Source organism: Aquarana catesbeiana, linkage group LG02, assembly GCF_042186555.1.
Source record: "Aquarana catesbeiana isolate 2022-GZ linkage group LG02, ASM4218655v1, whole genome shotgun sequence".
Classification (NCBI taxonomy): Eukaryota; Metazoa; Chordata; class Amphibia; order Anura; family Ranidae; genus Aquarana; species Aquarana catesbeiana.
The window spans coordinates 145,730,153-145,749,925 of record NC_133325.1 but is presented as its reverse complement, the minus strand read 5'-3'; the positions used below and the strand labels follow the sequence as shown (position 1 = coordinate 145,749,925).

The 19,773-nt window shown below is 43.0% G+C and overlaps 1 protein-coding gene across 2 annotated transcripts in view; it reads left to right on the top strand.

The window, feature by feature from the left end:
• ATF7 (activating transcription factor 7) overlaps window positions 1-19,773 on the top strand; it is a 178,703-nt gene that overhangs the window by 140,343 nt on the left and 18,587 nt on the right. For both annotated transcript variants that reach the window (XM_073613605.1, XM_073613604.1), the window contains exons 4-5: window positions 10,214-10,310; window positions 12,883-13,004. In XM_073613605.1, the coding sequence (XP_073469706.1) occupies window positions 10,214-10,310; window positions 12,883-13,004 (219 nt within the window). The remainder of the gene's footprint in view (window positions 1-10,213; window positions 10,311-12,882; window positions 13,005-19,773) is intronic.

Here is a 19,773-nt window from a genome sequence, read left to right as displayed (position 1 = left end):
GTGGTCACCAGGATAGATAGGCAGGGTGAGGTTCTAACTCCTCATTACTCCATGAAAAACTAAAGAAAAAATTTAGGAGAAAATTGCATATTGCGTTGACATGAAAAACTGTTACATGTGAAATTCTTTCTCACACATTAGTTTTCCAACATGCTGAAAAATCTGTATAGAGTATAACCCATTTTAATAGAAAACGGAAGAAAAGTTTTTGTAGAAATATATATATTTTCAAAAATGGGAGTGCCCAAGGAAGGAGCCAGTACCCTGGTGGGGCGAGTCGGGGCTTTACACTTTTTTCTGTGTGGTCCCAGCCTGGGTGTAGCCCCTGGATAGTTGGTTCCCTGCCTTTTGTATAGGGGTGGGTGGCAAGAGTAACTTAAGTGAGGAGCAGTGTGGCAGCAGGGTTCCAGCTTTTTAAACAGTGTGTTGTAGCCATGTGCATAGCATGCTGCACTTTCTGCAAGGGGAACAGCCCCCTCAACACATTTGGACTCACAATAGCCCGCTCTCTGTGCACACTGCTCCCCCCTTGTTCATGGGGCTCCATCTTGAGCACATTTTTTTGCTACAGACGAGCACACTAAAGCTCCTGCAGCTTCCATGCTCTGGTTTGTGCCCTGGGTCTTCATTAAGTTATTTAGCAGCCTTCATTTGTTAGACACTGGATAGCTGCACCCCTCCTGCTCCGCAGTAACAGTTTCTGCACTGATCAAGGTTATGTGCACCCCTCTGGAGATCCCCTCACTCTCACAGCAGATGTCCGACAGAAGAGAAATGAGACAAGAAGTCAGACCAGCACACACTGTGCATAGGCCCATGGTGAGATTATTCAGTAGTGTTTGCACCTGGGTCCCTGGACCTCTAACACTTCCCTTATCTTCTCTGGTACACCTTTTTCCTTTTTAACCAGAGGAATTTTCAGCCTCTATGATGGAGTAAAGCTCTACACTGATTGAGATCACAGCATTGGCGCCACCAGTCAGCGCCACCTGCTGAGTCATTGTCTGACTCATCCTTCACAGCAGCGTTGCTTCCCAAAGAAACTAAGGAGGGGCAAGAAGATGAGGAAGTTGAAGGTGACATCTTGGAGTATGAAAACGCACAGGAGGATGGGAAGTTTTTCTTGATTTTTTTTTTTATTTTTTATTTTTTTAAACCTAAATAAACTATTAGAGTTCTAGTAGACAAGGTATGTTCCTGTTTGAAACTGGAACCACCCCCACCTGGCTCTAAGATTACCAGTATGGGATCTCTTCCCAAGTCTCAGAAATCTTCTAGGTCCTTTCCAGTTGACCCACTAATACAGCATGTTCTGTGGGAAGACTGGCCATGGCCAAACTGTATACTGCTCTCAAGAAGTTTGCTCAGCAGTACCCAAGGAAGGAGGCTACTACAAAAAGTGGTAAGTGCCAGTGGTGGATCCATGTATTTACTCAAATCTTACGTTTATGGTTGAGGATATCCCTAAGACCCAGTGGACAAAAGATTCAAGACCCCCCTCCAAACCTCTTCTGCTTTCTCAAAATCAGCCATGGCTTTTTGGGCCAAGCACATGGCATGCGGACCTGCTGTATCAAAGACTGAGCCTGCTTGGTTTTAAAGGCTTGGCTGTTGAAACCGAAGTCCTGAGAGATTGGGTTCTCGGGGGGGGGGGGGGCTACCATCGCACTTGGAAGACTTACTTCACATGGTGGGAGGCATGAAAGGTTCACCCTAGAAGATACTCTGTTGGTCATAACCTGTCCTTTCTCCAATATGGGTTGGAGCAAAAAATGGCCTTAAGTACCCTGATGAGTCAAGTCTCTGCATTGGCCATTCTCTTTTGAAAAGCAATACTCATTCTCAGGTAAAGATCTTTGTTTGGGGATGGCTCACATCACTCCCTTGTTTGTACAACTGTCTTGCCTTAGAATCTTAGTTTGGTCCTGTCTGATCTACAGAGTTCATTCAGGATATTTCCTTGGCTGACCTTCATAAGGTGTTTTTTCTTGCAGCTATCACGTCAGCAAGAAAGATCACAGAACTAGCAGCTTAATCCTTAAGGGACCTTTTCTTGTTCTTCATAATGGCAAAGTGGTTTTGAGGCATTGGGCTTCCTTTCTCTCTAAAGAAGTTTCCACTTCCACCATAATTGTGAAATTGTCTATCCTTCCCCTGCGCTCCCTCTACACTGTTTAGATGTAATATGCGCAATGCAAGTTTAACTTTAGGCTGGTTATCACTAAGGCTTATGTCTTGAAGAATAGGAATCCTCCTTTTCTGGTTAAGGCCTACTGGACTTGCTCATTTGGTACCGCCTGGCCTTTTCAGCACCAAGTATCTTTTTCTCTGATTTGCAAGGCTTTCACCTGGTTTTCTGTTCACGTTTGTGATGTTTTCTTTGTGTTTTCTCTGCTTGCTGAAAACTGAGGATTAAGCTGGCAGTAGACTGAACAAAATCTGGCTGGTTCAGCAGGGACCAGCCGAATTTAGATCAGTGAGTGGCTGTTTCTGCTCCACAAAAGTCAATCATTTGATTGCCTTTTATCAAAGAGACCTGTTGGGAAAACTTTTGTCAATCAGTGTATCCTGACATCAGTGAGTCCTGTTTTCAGAATACAATGTCCCTGGGGGGATTCTTCCATCCATCTCATCTGTGGTAGAATAAAAAAAAAAAAATATTCTATAGTCAGCTTTATTGGAAGCTGGGAGTGGTTACAGTATATGGCCTGTCCTATCAACTTTGCCAGTAAAATATATTCTTCCAGGACTAGTCTTGAATATTGCCTGTGACCTCCTTGCAGTTGATCTTCTTTACTGTTCCAAAATATGTGCACCGCATACATATGTAATACTGTGACAAAAACATTCTAAGTATCGTATAGTGTGCAATTCCAGATATTATCTTCACAACATATATCCCATACTAGCAGCAAAACCACATGTGTTGAATTTCCTGTAAAGAAAACAAAACTATTTTCCGTGCGCACTTCCAGATATTGCCTTCTCAAAGTATACTATATGCATATAGTGCTTGAAAAAAAGTGTGCTAAAAGTCTTAAAAGAGAGAGAGAGAGTCCCAATTCCAAGTGGGTACAGAAAGTGCTCATTCCAATTTTCGTAATACAATTCAAAAGCTATGAGGACAATTATACTTATGCAAGTGCATCACCCCGCTCAGTGGGAGCTTACCAGATGAGCTTGACCCTCAAATTTAAAGAGCGGTCAAAAACAGCTTTGAAATGAAGATCCTTCTGGCTATTGTAAACATCCAGGCATGCCGTGGTGAATGACTCCCTCGTTTTCTGATGTCAGCTGCAAACACACAATGGTTTTAAACATCCAGGTCAGACATGCAAAGAGTAAACACTCTATAGTGTAAAACCAACAATTAAATGTTTCATGTATTAATATTACACTTACAAACTCCAGTATGTAAAAACAGCATTGTACACAGATGTCCTGATCATGCCCACATCCAAAATGGTCGCCATCCGGTGCGCATGCGTGGTGACGTACACCTTGGCTCTTGAGGCGTTTCGGCAGATGTGACGTCATGGGTTCAGGGCCTGTCCTATCAACTTTGCCAGTTAAATTTTTACTTCCAGGACTAGTCTTGAATATTGCTTGTGACCTTTTTGTAGCTGATCTTCTCCATTACTGACATACTATACTTTGTTCTACATTCTGTCTGTGTGGAAGGGCCATCTTGGTAGAGGCATTAGATGTCACACTGAAGTAATACAATGATGGGGCTGTAGGTACAGAAGTGCCTATGTACCCCTTACATACCGGGAAGTGTACTGCTATTTTTCAGTAGTAATTCCAGACAAAAGGAAAGTTTCAGGGTACTGTTCAAGCACAATTCCTATCTCTCGTATGTTCCCTATAACAGGAAATCTTCACTTTTTGAGTTTCAGTTCACTTTAAAAGTTTATTATATTTTTTGTTATATGGAAAGGTGAGCATATGCTTTTTATTCCTTGGTGTACTAATTTAATCAGAAATGGAACTAACAAATGGGAATGAGGGTACTTTGAAGTACCCCAGAGAGCATGGATTAGTTATGAGCCACATTGATATGTTGAGGGTAGGTTTGTATAAGATCACGTTTCATAATCAAAAAAATGACAGCGAAAATTTAATGACAGCAGTCCTTTGAAAGAGACTGCCAGGTAACATCTAAAATAAATTTGACTTATTCCCACTTCTTGTTTTTGGATGTAAATTTGGAAGTACAAGTAATTCTTTACAGAGTTTTGGACATATGTGGCATGCTGCTTTAGTTTGTTGCTTACATCAACTAGCCTTTAAACACAACCCAGTTCCATCTGACACTGACATCTGCCCAGTATATTAATTGGACATCTGTGCACCTTCTGGGAACTTTAACCTTCAGAACAGACACTTGTGCAGTTATGCAACAACAGAGAAATAATTTCCAAGTGCACAGTGGAATGTTTATGGTCTCACATGCAACTAATTATTCATTCCCGTATAAGCATATTGTGTACTGTATATGGAAGATCCATGGAATCAGTAATCACATAATCTCATTTCCCTCAGTGCATTGTCTTTAAATTGCAAGTTCATTCAATTTCAAGTTTTGGGCTTTGACTATCATGAGAAACCTCTGCATACAGGTGGGTGACATTGTACAATATGTCATTCAATTACACTGCATTTCTGTACTGCTTTACATTCAACACACTTCTGAGTCCAGGATGTTATGAATGCACAGTATCTGTATCATACTCTGTGCATGTATGTACCTTGAAAATTCAGACAACTAGATCCTGACAGTCACATGACAGAAGGCATAGGGCGTGACCAGTGAGATATGTCCCTTCCGGGTTTTGGCTGCTATTGAGTTGAGTCTGCATGCTGTTCTGGCGCCATCTTGTGTTCTAGAAGTGCCAATGAGGCTCAAGGACAAGTGAGTTATACTGGCTTGTATCAAATGTGTTTTTAGATGGTGCTTTTATGCACGTATCAAATGTAAGTGTGTTTTTAGTATTTCTTTTTCGGTATTTAATAAAACATGCTTACAATATTAGATTTATATTTGCGTGTGTGCACATCTGTGACCCATGGTGCATTGAATTTCTGCTTTTCCCGGAGATAAGAGGTGAATATCAGACTTAATGGATAACTTAAATAGCTGATTGTGTGTTTCACCTTCTGTAATAGAAAGGTCAATTCTATCTGATGAATTTTTCTTGGCACATGGTGTTTTGAATATTTGGATGGTGTAACACATTGGGAAGTGCACTTAAAATTCCTATGATGATTTCTGTTTGAAGATTTTTCATGTATATGGGAATTTTCTCACTTTGGTTTTTTTTTTATTAATCGTATCTTTTCATGTTTGTTATGCTGTAAAATTGCTGGTGGTATCTGTATTTTTATGGTTGTATATTTATTTCTTATGAAGTGCATTGGATTGGATTTTTGAGTATTCATAATTTTAAAATTATATCTTTCTATTACAAACGTTCACACATAAAAAACTTTTTTTCAATTTTTAAAAGATATTTTATATATAATATGTGTGTGTGTGTGTGTGTGTGTATGTGTATGTATGTATGTATGTATGTATATATATATATTTTGAATCATTTTATAGTTGCCACTTTTTTTATGTTTGTGTGTGTACAGCATTTGTATTTATCTCTATTTATTTATATATTTATTTTTTATTAAACCTTTATGATTGAGGGGTCTTCCTGATTGGGGTTGCCCTTCATGGATGGTTGTAGGTTTCCTCATTTGAAGCATCCCATGTGCGGATAACAACATTAGTATTTTCAGCATCTGCAACTGATCATGGCTGATTTTTAGTTGAGCAATAGTGAAGCTGAAAACACAGACCTTGAAGCTTTGTTGCTAAGCTGAATATCATTATTATTTTACACACCCACTTTCACTATGCATTATGTCTTCATGTGCTTTTTCTTTTGTGTTTTGATTGCAGTCCAAGTATGTTTTAGAAATGATATTTAATATTAATATTGGTTTGTTTCTGTATCTTTATCAGTTCAGCAAAGTGACCCATGTCAGGCCTAATAAAACAGTTTAAAGAGACTTACCACCTTTTTATAGGTAGCTGTGCTAGAGAAGGCCACACCTGGATTAGTGTACATTTTACACCAGCTCAGCATTTCCCATTCATTAAATTCCTCCTGCAGCCACATAAATGTCAGTGTGTGTGTTCTTGGATCGGACCCACTTCTAGTTTGTGTGTGGCTACATGTGTACCTAATGCTTGTAGTTTTCATTTCCTCTTTCACAATTCCTGCAGCATGAACAAGAATGGATCTCTCCCTGTGTCTCATCCACCACCCCTCCTTCGCAGTCCCAACACACAGTCCTTCAGCCCAGAGGAAGTGGAGGAGCATGGCTGTGTGATTGTATGTGTGCAGTAATCCCATCGCTCTCATGTTTCCGCAGGTTGTGCGTGCCAGGCCCGGACACCGCTTCCAGGGGCCTGATTTTCCTAGGGTTGTATTTGGCACAAAAAGCATGGGACATGAGGGGGATGGGGGGGGGGGTTGCCCTTTATACTCTTTTCCTGGCTGTTGGAATGCAGCTCTCAGCTGTTTGCAGAACTCCCCTTATTCTGTTCCTTACTCTCTACTTATTAATATTATTATACAGGATTTATATAGCACCAACAGTTTGCGCAGTGCTTTACAACATGAGGGCAGACAGTTCAGCTACAATACAAATCAATACAGGAGGAATCAGAGAACCCTGCTCTTTAGAGCAACTTATTTACTAATTCAGTTTCTCTGTTCTCTGCAGACACATAAAATGCGATGTGCAAGCAAGAGTAGTTTTGAGGTATCCTGAACTTAAAAATAATCATGGATTTTCTGGGGATAATTCTGAACATTTATTAAAGGAGAAGTCCAGCCTGAGCTTTTAAGCTGGGCTTCTCTTCTGGATCACAGGAGTGCAATTCGTTTTGCACTCCTGTGACCTGTTTTCAGCGGAGAGCGTTCTGAAGTCCGCTCTCTGCTGACGTCACTGCAATCAGTCTAGGCAACGGGTCATCCCGACTTAGGAAGGCTGGATCTGCCAGCTGCCTGGACTGATGACCGTCTTAGCCTCTCATTGAGCTGCTGAGACAGCCGCTCCCCGCCCCTTCACAGCTCAGCACTCCAATGAGCGTGGAGGAGCACTGCAGGAGAGATGCTGATTGACAGTCAGCATCTCTCCTCTCGAGGAGCCGAGAGAACCAAGCTAATAGGCGGTGTTCGGTGGCTCAGTTTTCAGTGTAGAGGTGGCGGGGGACAGATGCAACATCGGTCTGATTCTGCATCCACCTAGGTAAGTATGATTAGGGGAAAAAAAACATACTTCTCTTTTAACAAACATTTCTGAAAAACGGATTGACAGAGGGTGCAAGCCATTCTTGGCACATTGACCCATGCAAAGAGGAGGAGCTGTTTAAATTCCAGCCCCAGACATTTTTGTTTTTGTGTTTTTTAAAGAGTGGTGGCGAATTAGAATGTCTGTCTGTTTTTTGTGGTTTTTAAAAAAAAGAATTTAATACCAGGACAAGAAATGGGGTTACTGGTGGACAGTAAGATGCAGACAGCAGTAAGCCCCGGTTCACACTATGCGTTGGGGGGGAACCGCATGTGGTTTTGAACAGGAATCGCACCGCATTTCTGTTCAAATCACATACGAATCTTCAACAGTGTGATTTGAGCCATTACTCTGTAGTGCTCAAATCGCACCGAATTCGCACCAAAAACGTGCCGGAACCTTTTGTTGGCAGCACCAGAATCGGATGACATGGGTGTTCACATCAGATTTTACAAATCGCACTGCATTTTGGAAACCAATTTCAGGGTGTCGTTAACATACACACCTACATCGTTTCGCATGAACGGGGTGTGATTTGCATGCGGCGTGGAATCCGCACAGAATTCACTGCGAAATCACAGAACACAAGTGTGAACTGGGGCTAAAACCCTGAGAGAAGATCTAGCCTTTCCCCATACTAAGAACAAAAGGAGGTTGATTTACTAAAACTGAAGAGTGCAAAATCTGGTGCAGCTGTGCATGGCAGCCAATCAGCTTCTAACTTCAGCTTGTTCAATTAAGTTTTGGCAAAAAAAACTGAAAGCTGATTGGTTTCTATGCAGAGCTGCACCAGATTTTGTATCTCCAGTTTTAGTAAATCCACCCCTAAGTTTTTTTTATTGCTCTCTGTCCCCCATCAGTTGCTGCTCCTCTGACTCTCTATCATTAAACCAGAAAGCTCACTGCCACTGACATCACCAGTGACACTAATACAGTGATCAGTGCTAATAATATACACTGTCACTGTACTAATGACACTGGCTGGGAAGAGGTTAACATCTAGGGCAATCAAGGGGTTAAATGTGTGCCTAACAATGTTTAATGTGTGTGCTGTGTGATGCTTTAACTAAGCAATGTGCTATGAAAAACGGTCTATTGCTGCGGTCTGTAGAGAGCCCTGTGTTGTTTACCAACTCGGGGCTCTCTTCTGTCATTTGCTCAGCTGATCAGCTGGTGACAGCCATAAATCATCTGCTGATCGGCTTGTGCTGCAGCGAATGATAGCAGAGTCTTCTGGGGACCCAGAGAAAAGTACGTGATTGTGCCTGTACATGCCGACCTGCTGCAGGAAGGTCCTTTCACACTGGGGCGGTTTGCAGGCGCTATTGCCCTAATAATAGCGCCTTGCAAACTGACCCGAAACAGCCGCTGCTTTGCTTTCACACTGGAGCGATGCGCTGGCAGGACGGTAAAAAAAGTCCTGCCAGCAGTATCTTCGGAGCGGTGAAGGAGCGGAGTGTATACCGCTCCTTTACCGCTCCTGCCCATTGAAATCAATGCAGAGGCGCTTTGCGGTGGTTTTAACCCTTTCTCTGCCGCTAGCAAGGGGGTAAAACCGCCCCGCTAGCGGCCGCATACCGACGGTAAAGTGCCGCTTACAATAGCGGCGCTTTACCGCCGACAACGCCCCCGCCCCAGTGTGAAAGGACCCTAAATGTACTGCGGTGGGTCGGCAAACCATTAGAGGTTGTAAACCCACTTTGAAAAAAAAAAAAACAACAAACTAACACCTGCAAGACAAAGACATAATGAGCTAGCATGCATAGCATACTAGCTCATTATGTAATACTCACCTGAGATCGAAGCCCTCGCTGCGGTGCCCGTACACAGCACCGGCTGGCGACATCATTCCTGGGGGTTACTTCTGGATATCGCGGTTCCGGCGCTGTGATTGGCTGGAGCCGCGATGACATCGCTTCCACGCATGCACGCGGGAGCCGCCGGTAAAGGCACACTCACTGAAGCAAACGGCATGTACGTGCCATTTGCTTCAGTGCGCATGTGCCGCTGACATCGGCACATGCAAATACAGGGGATATCTCCTAAACCGTGCAGGTTTAGGAGATACCCTGAGTAGCTACAGGTAAGCCTTATTATAGGCTTACCTGTAGCAAAAAGTGGTCTGTAAGGATTTACAGCCACTTTAATGAACACAGAGCTTTATTTATTTGTGTCTTCTTGTTTTACCTACCCAAAGCTCAAGGCTAAGTTCACCTTTAGAACATGTTATGTGTTACGTAATTTAGAGTGTAACATGTTTCAGCTCCTGCTCCCCTTCCCCTTTGACAGCGAATACAGGATCCTCTCCCCGGCAGCCGCTGTCAAGTTTAAAAATCTCTGTGGTTCTGCAGGACTCCATCCGCACAACCGCATCAATCATTCAAAGGGCTCTGGGAATGAAAAAAACTACAACTCCTGTCTGCCTATCATATAATCCATGTGTATTATTTAGCAGCCAACAAACATGACATGCCAACACCTTGGTTTCTACTGTGTGCTGGCAGCATTAGTGTAGGGTTCCCGTCCCCCCCACAACAGATTTGTGTTTTTGTTTTTTTTTGTTTTTGCACTTGAAAGAAAGTGATGAATTGTGAAAGCCTTTATATCAATGTATAAGGGGAAATATTGCCTGTGTTTTATGATAATCCTATCTTTGCATGTGGTTTCTAATCAGTAATTACTAGCAGTATCGGTAAGATTCCTGCCACCAACCCTGAACTGTGGTTGCATCCTGCCTTACCAAACTTGTCTCCCTTTTCCTAAAATAAAATAATTGTTTTCATTTTCATTCCAAAAATGTTGGCTTTTTATATACTATGTTAATTTCCCAAGGTTTAATAGCATATTTTCTTTCCTGCAGCGTTTCACAAATGAAGACCATTTGGCTGTACACAAACACAAGCATGAGATGACTCTAAAGTTTGGGCCTGCTAGGACAGACTCTGTCATCATCCAAGGTAAATGCTATGTTCCTTCCTGGATTAATAAATGATATATGTAACCAAGAGTGCAATGTTTGTTGCCTAAATGGCAACTGATTTTTTTTCATTCTCATGTAAACTAAAAGCAGTTAGGCCCCTTTCACACTTGTGCAACTTCTCTTGCGACTTGGGACTGCAAAGTCGCATGAGAAGTCATACCCCATGAGTAATGTTCATATCTGTGTGAAGTTGCAGTGACTTCAGAGTAGTCCCTGCACTACTTTGGTCCGACTTTGATGCGACTTGACGTCCATAGACCTCAAGATTACACAGGCATTGCTTCAGGTGGCATCAGTCGTGTGACTTTCAGGTTGTACAAGTGTGTGAAAGGGACCTTAAAGAGACGTTCAGGATTTAAAAAAAAAAAAAAGATATTTATACTCATCAAGGTGGATGCAGCATCGATCTGATGCTGCATCTGTCTCCCGTCGACTCTGCAGTGGGAACTGAGCGATCAAACACCGCTGATCGCTCAGTTTTCTCCCTCCGCTCTGAGCAGAGAGCTGTGACTGTCATTCAGTGGCGCTCTGCTCTCCCCTCCAGCGCTCACTGGAACCCTGGGCTGTGGAGTGACATCAGCTGACAGCCCGCTTTAGCCCGCTGAAAACGGGTCACAGGAATTCAGAACGAACTACACTCATTTGATTCTTAGGACAAGTATTGCCAAAAACGCTTTGGTCTCTGAAGATCCCGGGGGGGGGGGGGGCGGGGATCGTGTATGCCCACTGTGGAAAGAGCAAAGCCAGGAAGTGGTTAACTCTCCCTTATTCCTGCTACTTATGGGTATACAGGGCTGAAGCCCTTAAAACCTTCAGTCCCAGGGTGCCTTTTACTCTCCCCCCCCCTGTGGCTTTTACAGTCCAGGACTGCTAGGACTAATGGTGCTTGGCGCCATTTGGGTATCCCCCTCGTAGGGCACCTGCAGTGGTGGTCTTGCTCCAGGTGCTCCTCCTTTCTTGTGGTGCCACACTGCACCTGCGTGAACCAGGTGTTACTTTGCATGCATGGCCTCGCTTTGAAGGAGGCCTTTTTCTCTTTCCCGTTTCATGGTGGTCCATAAGTGGAAAGATAAGAGGTCAAATGTGTTAAATATGTCAGGCTCTGCCTTTTGGCTCTATTCTGGATTGTAGTATGTTGATTCAGGGCTCTGGTCCCTCTCCTCTGATGGTTGCCCCTGTCCTGACACTCGGCCTTCCTATGGTTATTCAGCCAGCCCTTCGGGCCACACCTGCCTGATCGTTCCTATCTAGAAAATAATTTTCAGCCACAGTTAATTATTAAAGTGCTTCTAAAGCCTAAATATGTTTTACCTTTTAAAGGAAACGTTCACCTTTTTTTCAAAAAATAATACGCAATTTTTTTGCAGGTAAGAAACTATGCATTTATTATTTTTTGTTGTAGGAGCCTGTAAAGCATTGTACCAGCGATCAGGTACCATGCAGGACTTCTGCAGACCTGTCAGTGTATCTGCTTGCTGGTACCTCGTATGGGCAAGCCGATACACTCTGACAGGAAGAATCAATGAACTGCCACAGTGCTCATAGCGCTAAGGCTGTCAGGACTTGTAGTTATCTATTCACAGAACACTGTGAATGTGTGATGCAGCTGGGTGGGTGGAGCCCCGAATGGCCTCATTTAAAAAAAAAAAAATTGACAGTGGGGGAATGAATGAATGACTTGTATAGCGCTACCTATGCCAACTGAATCGCCTCAGGGCGCTTTTTGCCACCCGTGTCCATCTGCGGTATAGCACGGTCCTTTACCCCATGGGGTCCCAACGTGCTTACAAACACATACAATATGCACATATTTGGCCAATTTTTTCGACAGGTCCTAATTAACCGACCAGCATATCTTTGGAGTGTGGGAGGAAACCGGAGTACTTGGAGGAAACCCACGCAGGCACAGGGAGAACATGCAAACTCCAGGCAGATGGTGTCGTGGTTGGGATTTGAACCAGCGACCCTATTGCTGCTAGATGAAAGTGCTAACCACTACACCACTGTGCTGCCACAAAAGATGTCAGCTGTCAGAGCAGGGGAGAGGGGACCGGTCAACATAACATGTTACACCCTTAATATGGGTGTAACATGTTATGAAAGGTTTACTTATCCTTTATTCCAATCCTTGTATTAAGGTAGAGAATATTTAGGCATCAGTATTCTCTCTCCTCACTTCCTGCTCTCTTGGGCTTTGCTGAGGCAGCAGGAGCCAATGGCTCTCATTGCTGTCTGTCAAAGCCAGTGATGAGGAAGCAGGCGCGAGTCCCGCTGTCTGCGTCTATTGAGGATCGGAACCGAGCTGTGCAGTGTGTGTTTATGGACATACACAGCCCAGCTCAGTAGCGAACCCGCATAGGAAGTGGCTTCCTATGGTAGTGCGTGGAGAAGAGGAGGAGCCAAGAGCGTGGCCGAGGACCCCAGAAGAGAAGGTTCAGGGCCTTTACAACCACTTTAATGTTTGTGTGTGTGTTTCATCTCCCTGTTCTTCTCTTTTATTTCATCTTTTTTTAATCCAAGGTCATGTATCTCTTCTTTCTTTTTTGTAGATCAAACGCCAACCCCAACCCGTTTTCTTAAGAACTGTGAGGAAGTGGGTCTGTTTAATGAACTAGCTAGCTCTTTTGAACATGAATTCAAGAAGGGGACAGAAGATGAAGATGACAAAAAGGTTTGGGAAATAAATTGTATTTTATGGTCTGTAAGTAAAGCTGGCCTCAGGTGGATTGTAGCAGCTGAATTTTGATCTATGTGTTGCTGTCCCTGTTCAACGGAAATCGATCAATAGCCCATAAGCTGGAATACTTTTATTGCACAGTGGCTGCAGCTTGATCAGTGTAATCCCACCAAGGATAGGAGGATTCCTCAATCCACCTCCTTTGTGAGGATGGAGGATTTTTTTTTCTATCCTTTCTTTCCTTTTTCTTTTTGTTCTTTCCTTTCCTTTTCTTTTGCTTTTCTTTTCTTTCTTTCTTTCCTTTCTTTTTTTTTTTTTTTCCTTTCTTTTCTTTTCTTCTTGTTGGCTGAATGAAAAAAACTACTATGGGCAGCTTATCAGTATTGTGCATATGACATGTACCTGGAAGCACTACTGGGTATTTGCCTCAGAGGCTGAAGTGATGGGGGAGTATAAGGTGGCCAGGATGGAGGGACCCTTTCAGAGGGTGAGGGGGTGGTACTTAGTAACCAGTTACACTCTAAATATGATAACATACTGCTAAAGGTGGAGTTAGCCTTTAACTCCCAAATGATAGTTCTGTTTAAGCTGTCCTTACCCTCTGCAATTAATAAAATAAAACATTTTTGTCAATTTTTTTTTTTTCATTTCTCTTCACTCCTTTTTCTATAGGATATTGTCCACAATTGTAGTGGTGAGCTATATATATAACACATACTGTATGTATTTTTAGGCAAATACAATATATAGTACACGGCACAGCACTTAATGACAATATGGGGTTGGTTTACTAAAACTGGAGAGTGCAAAATCTGGCACAGCTCTGCATTGAAACCAGCTTTCAGGTTTTTTTTTTTTTTTTTTTTCTGGCCAAAGCTTAACTGAACAAGCTGAAGCTGATTGGCTAACATGCACAGCTGCACCAGATTTTGCACCCTCCAGTTTTAGTAAATCGATCCCAATGTGTCTTGTTTCCTTTTAACCCTTTCATGACTAAGCCTATTTTTGAAATGTGGTGTTTACAAGTTAAAATCCGTATTTTTTGCTAGAAAATTACTTAGAGTTCCCAAACATTATACAGTGGCTTGCGAAAGTATTCGGCCCCCTTAAACTTTTCAACCTTTTGCCACATTTCAGGCTTCAAACCTAAAGATATAAAATTTTAATTTTTTGTGAAGAATCACCAACAAGTGGGACACAATTGTGAAGTGGAACAAAATCTATTGGATATTTTAAACTTTTTTAGCAATTAAAAAACTGAAAAGTGGTGCGCGCAAAATTATTCGGCCCCTTTACTTTCAGTGCAGCAAACTCACTCCAGAAGTTCAGCGAGGATCTCTGAATGATCCAATGTTGTCCTAAATGACTGATGGTGATAAATAGAATCCACCTGTGTGTAATCAAGTCTCTGTATAAATGCACCTGCTCTGTGATAGTCTCAGGGTTCTGTTGAAAGCGCAGAGAGCATCATGGAGACCAAGGAGCACACCAGGCAGGTCCGTAATACTGTTGTGGAGAAGTTTAAAGCCGGATTTGGATACAAAAAGATTTCCCAAGCTTTAAACATCCCAAGGAGCACTGTGCAAGCGATCATTTTGAAATCGAAGGAGTATCAGACCACTGCAAATCTACCAAGACCTGGCTGTCCCTCTAAACTTTCAACTCAGACAAGGAGAAGACTGATCAGAGATGCAGCCAAGAGGCCCATGATCACTCTGGATGAACTGCAGAGAACTACAGCTGAGGTGGGAGAGTCTGTCCATAGGACAACAATCAGTCGTACACTGCACAAATCTGGCCTTTATGGAAGAGTGGCAAGAAGAAAGCCATTTCTCAAAGATATCCATAAAAAGTCTTGTCTAAAGTTTGCCACAAGCCACCTGGGAGACACACCAAACATGTGGAAGAAGGTGCTCTGGTCCGATGAAACCAAAATCGAACTTTTTGGCCACAATGCAAAACGATATGTTTGGCGTAAAAGCAACACAGCTCATCACACTCAACACACCATCCCCACTGTCAAACATGGTGGTGGCAACATCATGGTTTGGGCCTGCTTTGCTTCAGCAGGGACAAGGAAGATGGTTAAAATTGAGGGGAAGATGAATGCAGCCAAATACAGGACCATTCTGGATGAAAACCTGTTGGAGTCTGCAAAAGACCTGAAACTGGGACGGAGATTTATCTTCCAACAAGACAATGATCCCAAACATACAGCAAAATCTACAAAGGAATGGTTCACAAATAAACGTATCCAGGTGTTAGAATGGCCAAGTCAAAGTCCAGACCTGAATCCAATCGAGAATCTGTGGAAAGAGCTGAAAACTGCTGTTCACAAACGCTCTCCATCCAACCTCACTGAGCTCGAGCTGTTTTGCAAGGAAGAATGGGCAAGAATTTCAGTCTCTCGATGTGCAAAACTGATAGAGACATACCCCAAGCGACTTGCAGCTGTAATCGCAGCAAAAGGTGGCTCTACAAAGTATTAACGCAAGGGGGCCGAATAATTTTGCACGCCCCACTTTTCATTTTTTTATTAGTTAAAAAAGTTTCAAAAATCCAAAAGATTTCGTTCCACTTCACAATTGTGTCCCACTTGTTGGTGATTCTTCACAAAAAATAAAAATGTTATATCTTTATGTTTGAAGCCTGAAATGTGGCAAAAGGTTGAAAAGTTCAAGGGGGCCGAATACTTTCGCAAGCCACTGTATATATTTTTTTAGCAGAGAATCTAGAGAATAAAATGGAGATTGTTGCAATATTTTTTATCACACGGTATTTGTGTAGCGGTGTTTTAAACGCAAATTTTTGGAAAAGGGACACTTTCATGAATTTTAAAAAATCCAAACAGTAAAGTTACCCCAATTTTTTTGTATAATGTGAAAGATGATGTTACGCCGAGTAAATAGATACCAAACATGTCACCCTTTATAATTGCACGCACTCGTGGAATGGCGACAAACTACAGTACCTATGAATTTCCATAGGCGACGCTTTAAATTTTTTTTACGCTTTCCAGGTTTGAGTTACAGAGAAGGTCTAGGGCTAGAATTATTGCTCTTGCTCTGACGATCGCGGCAATATCTCACATGTGTGATTTGAACACCATTTACATATGCGGGCGCAACTTCCGTATGCGTTTTCTTCGCTGCGCGAGCTCACGGGGGAGCTTTAAAATTTTTTTTTTTTTTTAATTTATTTAATTTTTTTTTATACTTGTAAATTGCGTTTAAAAAAACTTTTTTTTTTTTTTTAATTTTATTGCTGTCCCAAGGAATGTAAACATCCCTTGTGACAGTAATAGGTGGTGACAGGTACTCTTTATGGAGGGATCGGGGGTCTAAAAGACCCCCGATCCCTCCTTTGCACTTCACAGTATTCAGATCGCCGAAAACGGCGATTCTGAATACTGTGTATTTTTTTAAATTCGGCGCCATTGGCAGCCGAGTAAACGGGAAGTGACGTCATGACGTCGCTTCCGCGTTTACATTCAGAAGGCTGGAACGAAGCCGCCCACAGCTTCGTTCTAGCCCACCCCCAGCCGCCGAAGGCGGCCGATTGGACACTGGGCTTCCCGATCGCACGGGAGGCCCGGTAAGAGCGGTGGGAGGGGGGGATGTCCCCTCCCGCTCCTCCGGTATAACAGCCTTGCGGCTTTTAGCCGCATCGGTTGTTATACTCGGATAGCCGATCGCCCGCTCTAAACAACGGTACCGGGATGATGCCTGCAGCTGCGGGCATCATCCCGGTATGACCCCCGAAAGCCGAGTACGCAGATGTGTGTACGGTCGGCGGGAAGGGGTTAAACTGGTTGTCACTTTTACATGGCACAGTGAGCAATAGAGGCACTTTTTGTTATACATTACCCTTTGTAAGCTATCAGGCATAGCTGGATCATTCATTGGCTAGAGCTTGTGGGGGGGGGGTCAGCAACCTGTAGATCGCGGCCAGGTGACTGGTAGATCACAGTCTGGGCTTTGCTGACGCTCCATCCCAGAGTATCAAACAGAGTGCAATGCAGAGGGACTACTTGTAAAGTTGGAGCTGTAGTAGGGAGCTAAAGCCACATAAGCCAATGCCTCCTCTGTAGGGCTGGCCCCTGTCCCATGCGGAATGATTCCAACTGCACTCCGCCTCTTATCCCAGCTAGCGGTCTCCAGAGTGGTACCAGCAACAGGAAAGATGTGATCTTCAGGTCCGTGTGAAGCAATACACTGGGCATATTATTATAGGCCTGCTTTCACACTGATGCACTGCGGTTTACCCACACCGCGAGTGCAGTGTACCTGCAGGTTTCCTGCGAGTCTGCTACTCTTGGCCATAGCCTGGTGATCTTTGACTACTCCCATGGTGTTCAGGTAGATCTCCACCTCTTTAAGGTTGCCAACCCCTGGCTTAGGGCATAGTGAATGTCCAAGGGGCCCAGCTGCAACCTTTATACTCCTGCTGTAAACCAGAGAGATTGCTTATTTGGTCAAAACTGCACCTGCTTGTTCTGGAGAAATGAGTAGATTATACAGTAGAGTAGAAATTGGCAGTAAAGTGAATCAAGGATAGGAGGCAGAGTGAAAGAAGGAGGAGAGGGGATGGGGTAAATAAAAATGTGACAGGGTAACCATCCAGACGAAGTAGCCCTTACTCCCAGGCTATGGAACTGGTAATGCTACAAAAGGTCCTTAAATCAGTCAGAGCCTATGTATGTGATCTAGATACGCCAAGTAGAGATATTTTGTTTACATTTATCACATAACAAAGCTGTCTGTTCCTCCATGCATTGTATGTGAGTGATTTTAGGAACCCATTTCTTAATGGGAAGTGGTTAAGGTCCAATGTCTAGGTATCACAATTCTGGTTACCAAAAAAAAGCACATAAGACACTTTTTTTTTTTTTTTAATACCACAAGACCCTTTTTGGTACTAAATATATAGAGATACTAGTAATAGGGACAAGAGTGTGTCCTTGGAATGCTAAGGCGTATTACATGTTCATGTATTTTAAATGTTTGTTCCAAAAGGGCGAGATTCAAGGGCAGGGCCACCAAACATGTAAGATGGACCCTCTCCTTTCATTTGTATCTTTTTTTTTTTTTTTTTTTTGATTGCTCTAAGATAGTGGTTCTCAACCTTAGTGAGACCAGGACCTGGTAAATTCTTCCAAGACCTTTCATGTCCCTACAGGAAAAAATAAAGTTTATACTACAGTAAAGGAATGCATAATATGTATTTAAAATGTGTTAACCCTTCACCGACGTAAGGCTTACAGTGGTTTTACACAACAGAGTTTGTATCTTTCACAAGGTGACTGACGGCTTTTAATTACCCCCAGAAGTCGGAATCCCAATCTGCGTTCCATTACTCACCCCCATGTACATGCACGTACAAATGTAAACACGCCTGTTGGAAGCACCTGCGTACGAGCACACATGTTACGTATCATTGCTGTGTATGCCAGAATGAAAGCATTAATTCTAGGGCATTTATTCACGGTTAACTCTAAACTGATAACCTATAGTGACTTTTAAAATGTCTCCTATTCAGGGTACTAAATTTTGTTCGTTTTACAGGCATACACAGTTAAATCTTGATGCTTTGGTAAAAAGTGTATCTAGCAGCAATCGCTGCAGGAAATCACTGGTTGTGCGAACAGCCACAGATAGCTGCAGGCTCTGGTGACCTGTCATTAAAACGTATGGACTTGGCAGCTGCAGCTAGCCGCTCACAGGTGGCAAAAACAGCAGAAGGAATCAGCAGATTCCTGCCACTCTCTTTCGCACCATGGCTAATTGACCGTGCAAATGAAGCCTAAAGCCTAGTACACAATACTAGTTTTTTTTTTTTTTTTTCGTTCGACCCAGCGGGTTGAATGGAAAAAAAACTGACTGCTGTGGTCGGAGCCGCTGTACTAACAATCTGATGTTGGTAAAGCGATCTCCTCTGCTATTCTATTGTGTTCTGACAGAGGGACGGTCCCCCTCCCTGCCAAAACACTCCGGTCGATGTTCTCAGCCATTGGCTTAGAGCGTTAACCGGGAGCCGGTTGGCTGCTTATCTTCCAGCATGTTCGTCCGTCAGAAGCCAGCCTGGCTGTCATATATACGGGCCGAATGTCGGGTGGTTCAATAAAAACTGTCCAACATTTGGCCCGTGTGTACTAGGCTTTACTCATATGGGTCGTCTCCTTCTCTCACCAGCAATGCTGATTTGTCTTGCTCAGGAAAAGCAGTTGGGAGAGGGCACAGGGTGTGAGAGAGGCTTCTTTCGCTGTACTAGTGTGCCTGCACAAGTTGGCTTAGTTCTACTCTTCAGAAGAAGGCGGTTCCTAATGAGAGCAAGTTATTCAATGTAAAGCGGTATTAAACCCAAAAACAAACATTTATTATATTACAAATTCTTAAATGGTGATGGCTGCATGCGTTTTTTAGGATTTTTTTTTTTTTTAATTTTATTTTCACTTGGTGATTCAGCCACTAATGCCCTGTACACACGGTCGGATTTTCCGACAACAAATGTTGGATGTGAGCTTGTTGTCAGAAAGTCCAACGGTGTGTATGCTCCATAGAACATTTGTTGTCGGAATTTAAGCCAACAAATGTTTGAGAGCAGGTTCTCAAATTTTCCAACAACAACACTTGTCGGAAATTCTGATCGTGTGTACATAAGTCTAAAGCACACAAGTCCACGCATGCTCGGAATCAAGCAGAAGAGCCGCACTGGCTATTGAACTTCATTTTTCCCGGTTCGTATGTGTTGTAAGTCACCTCAT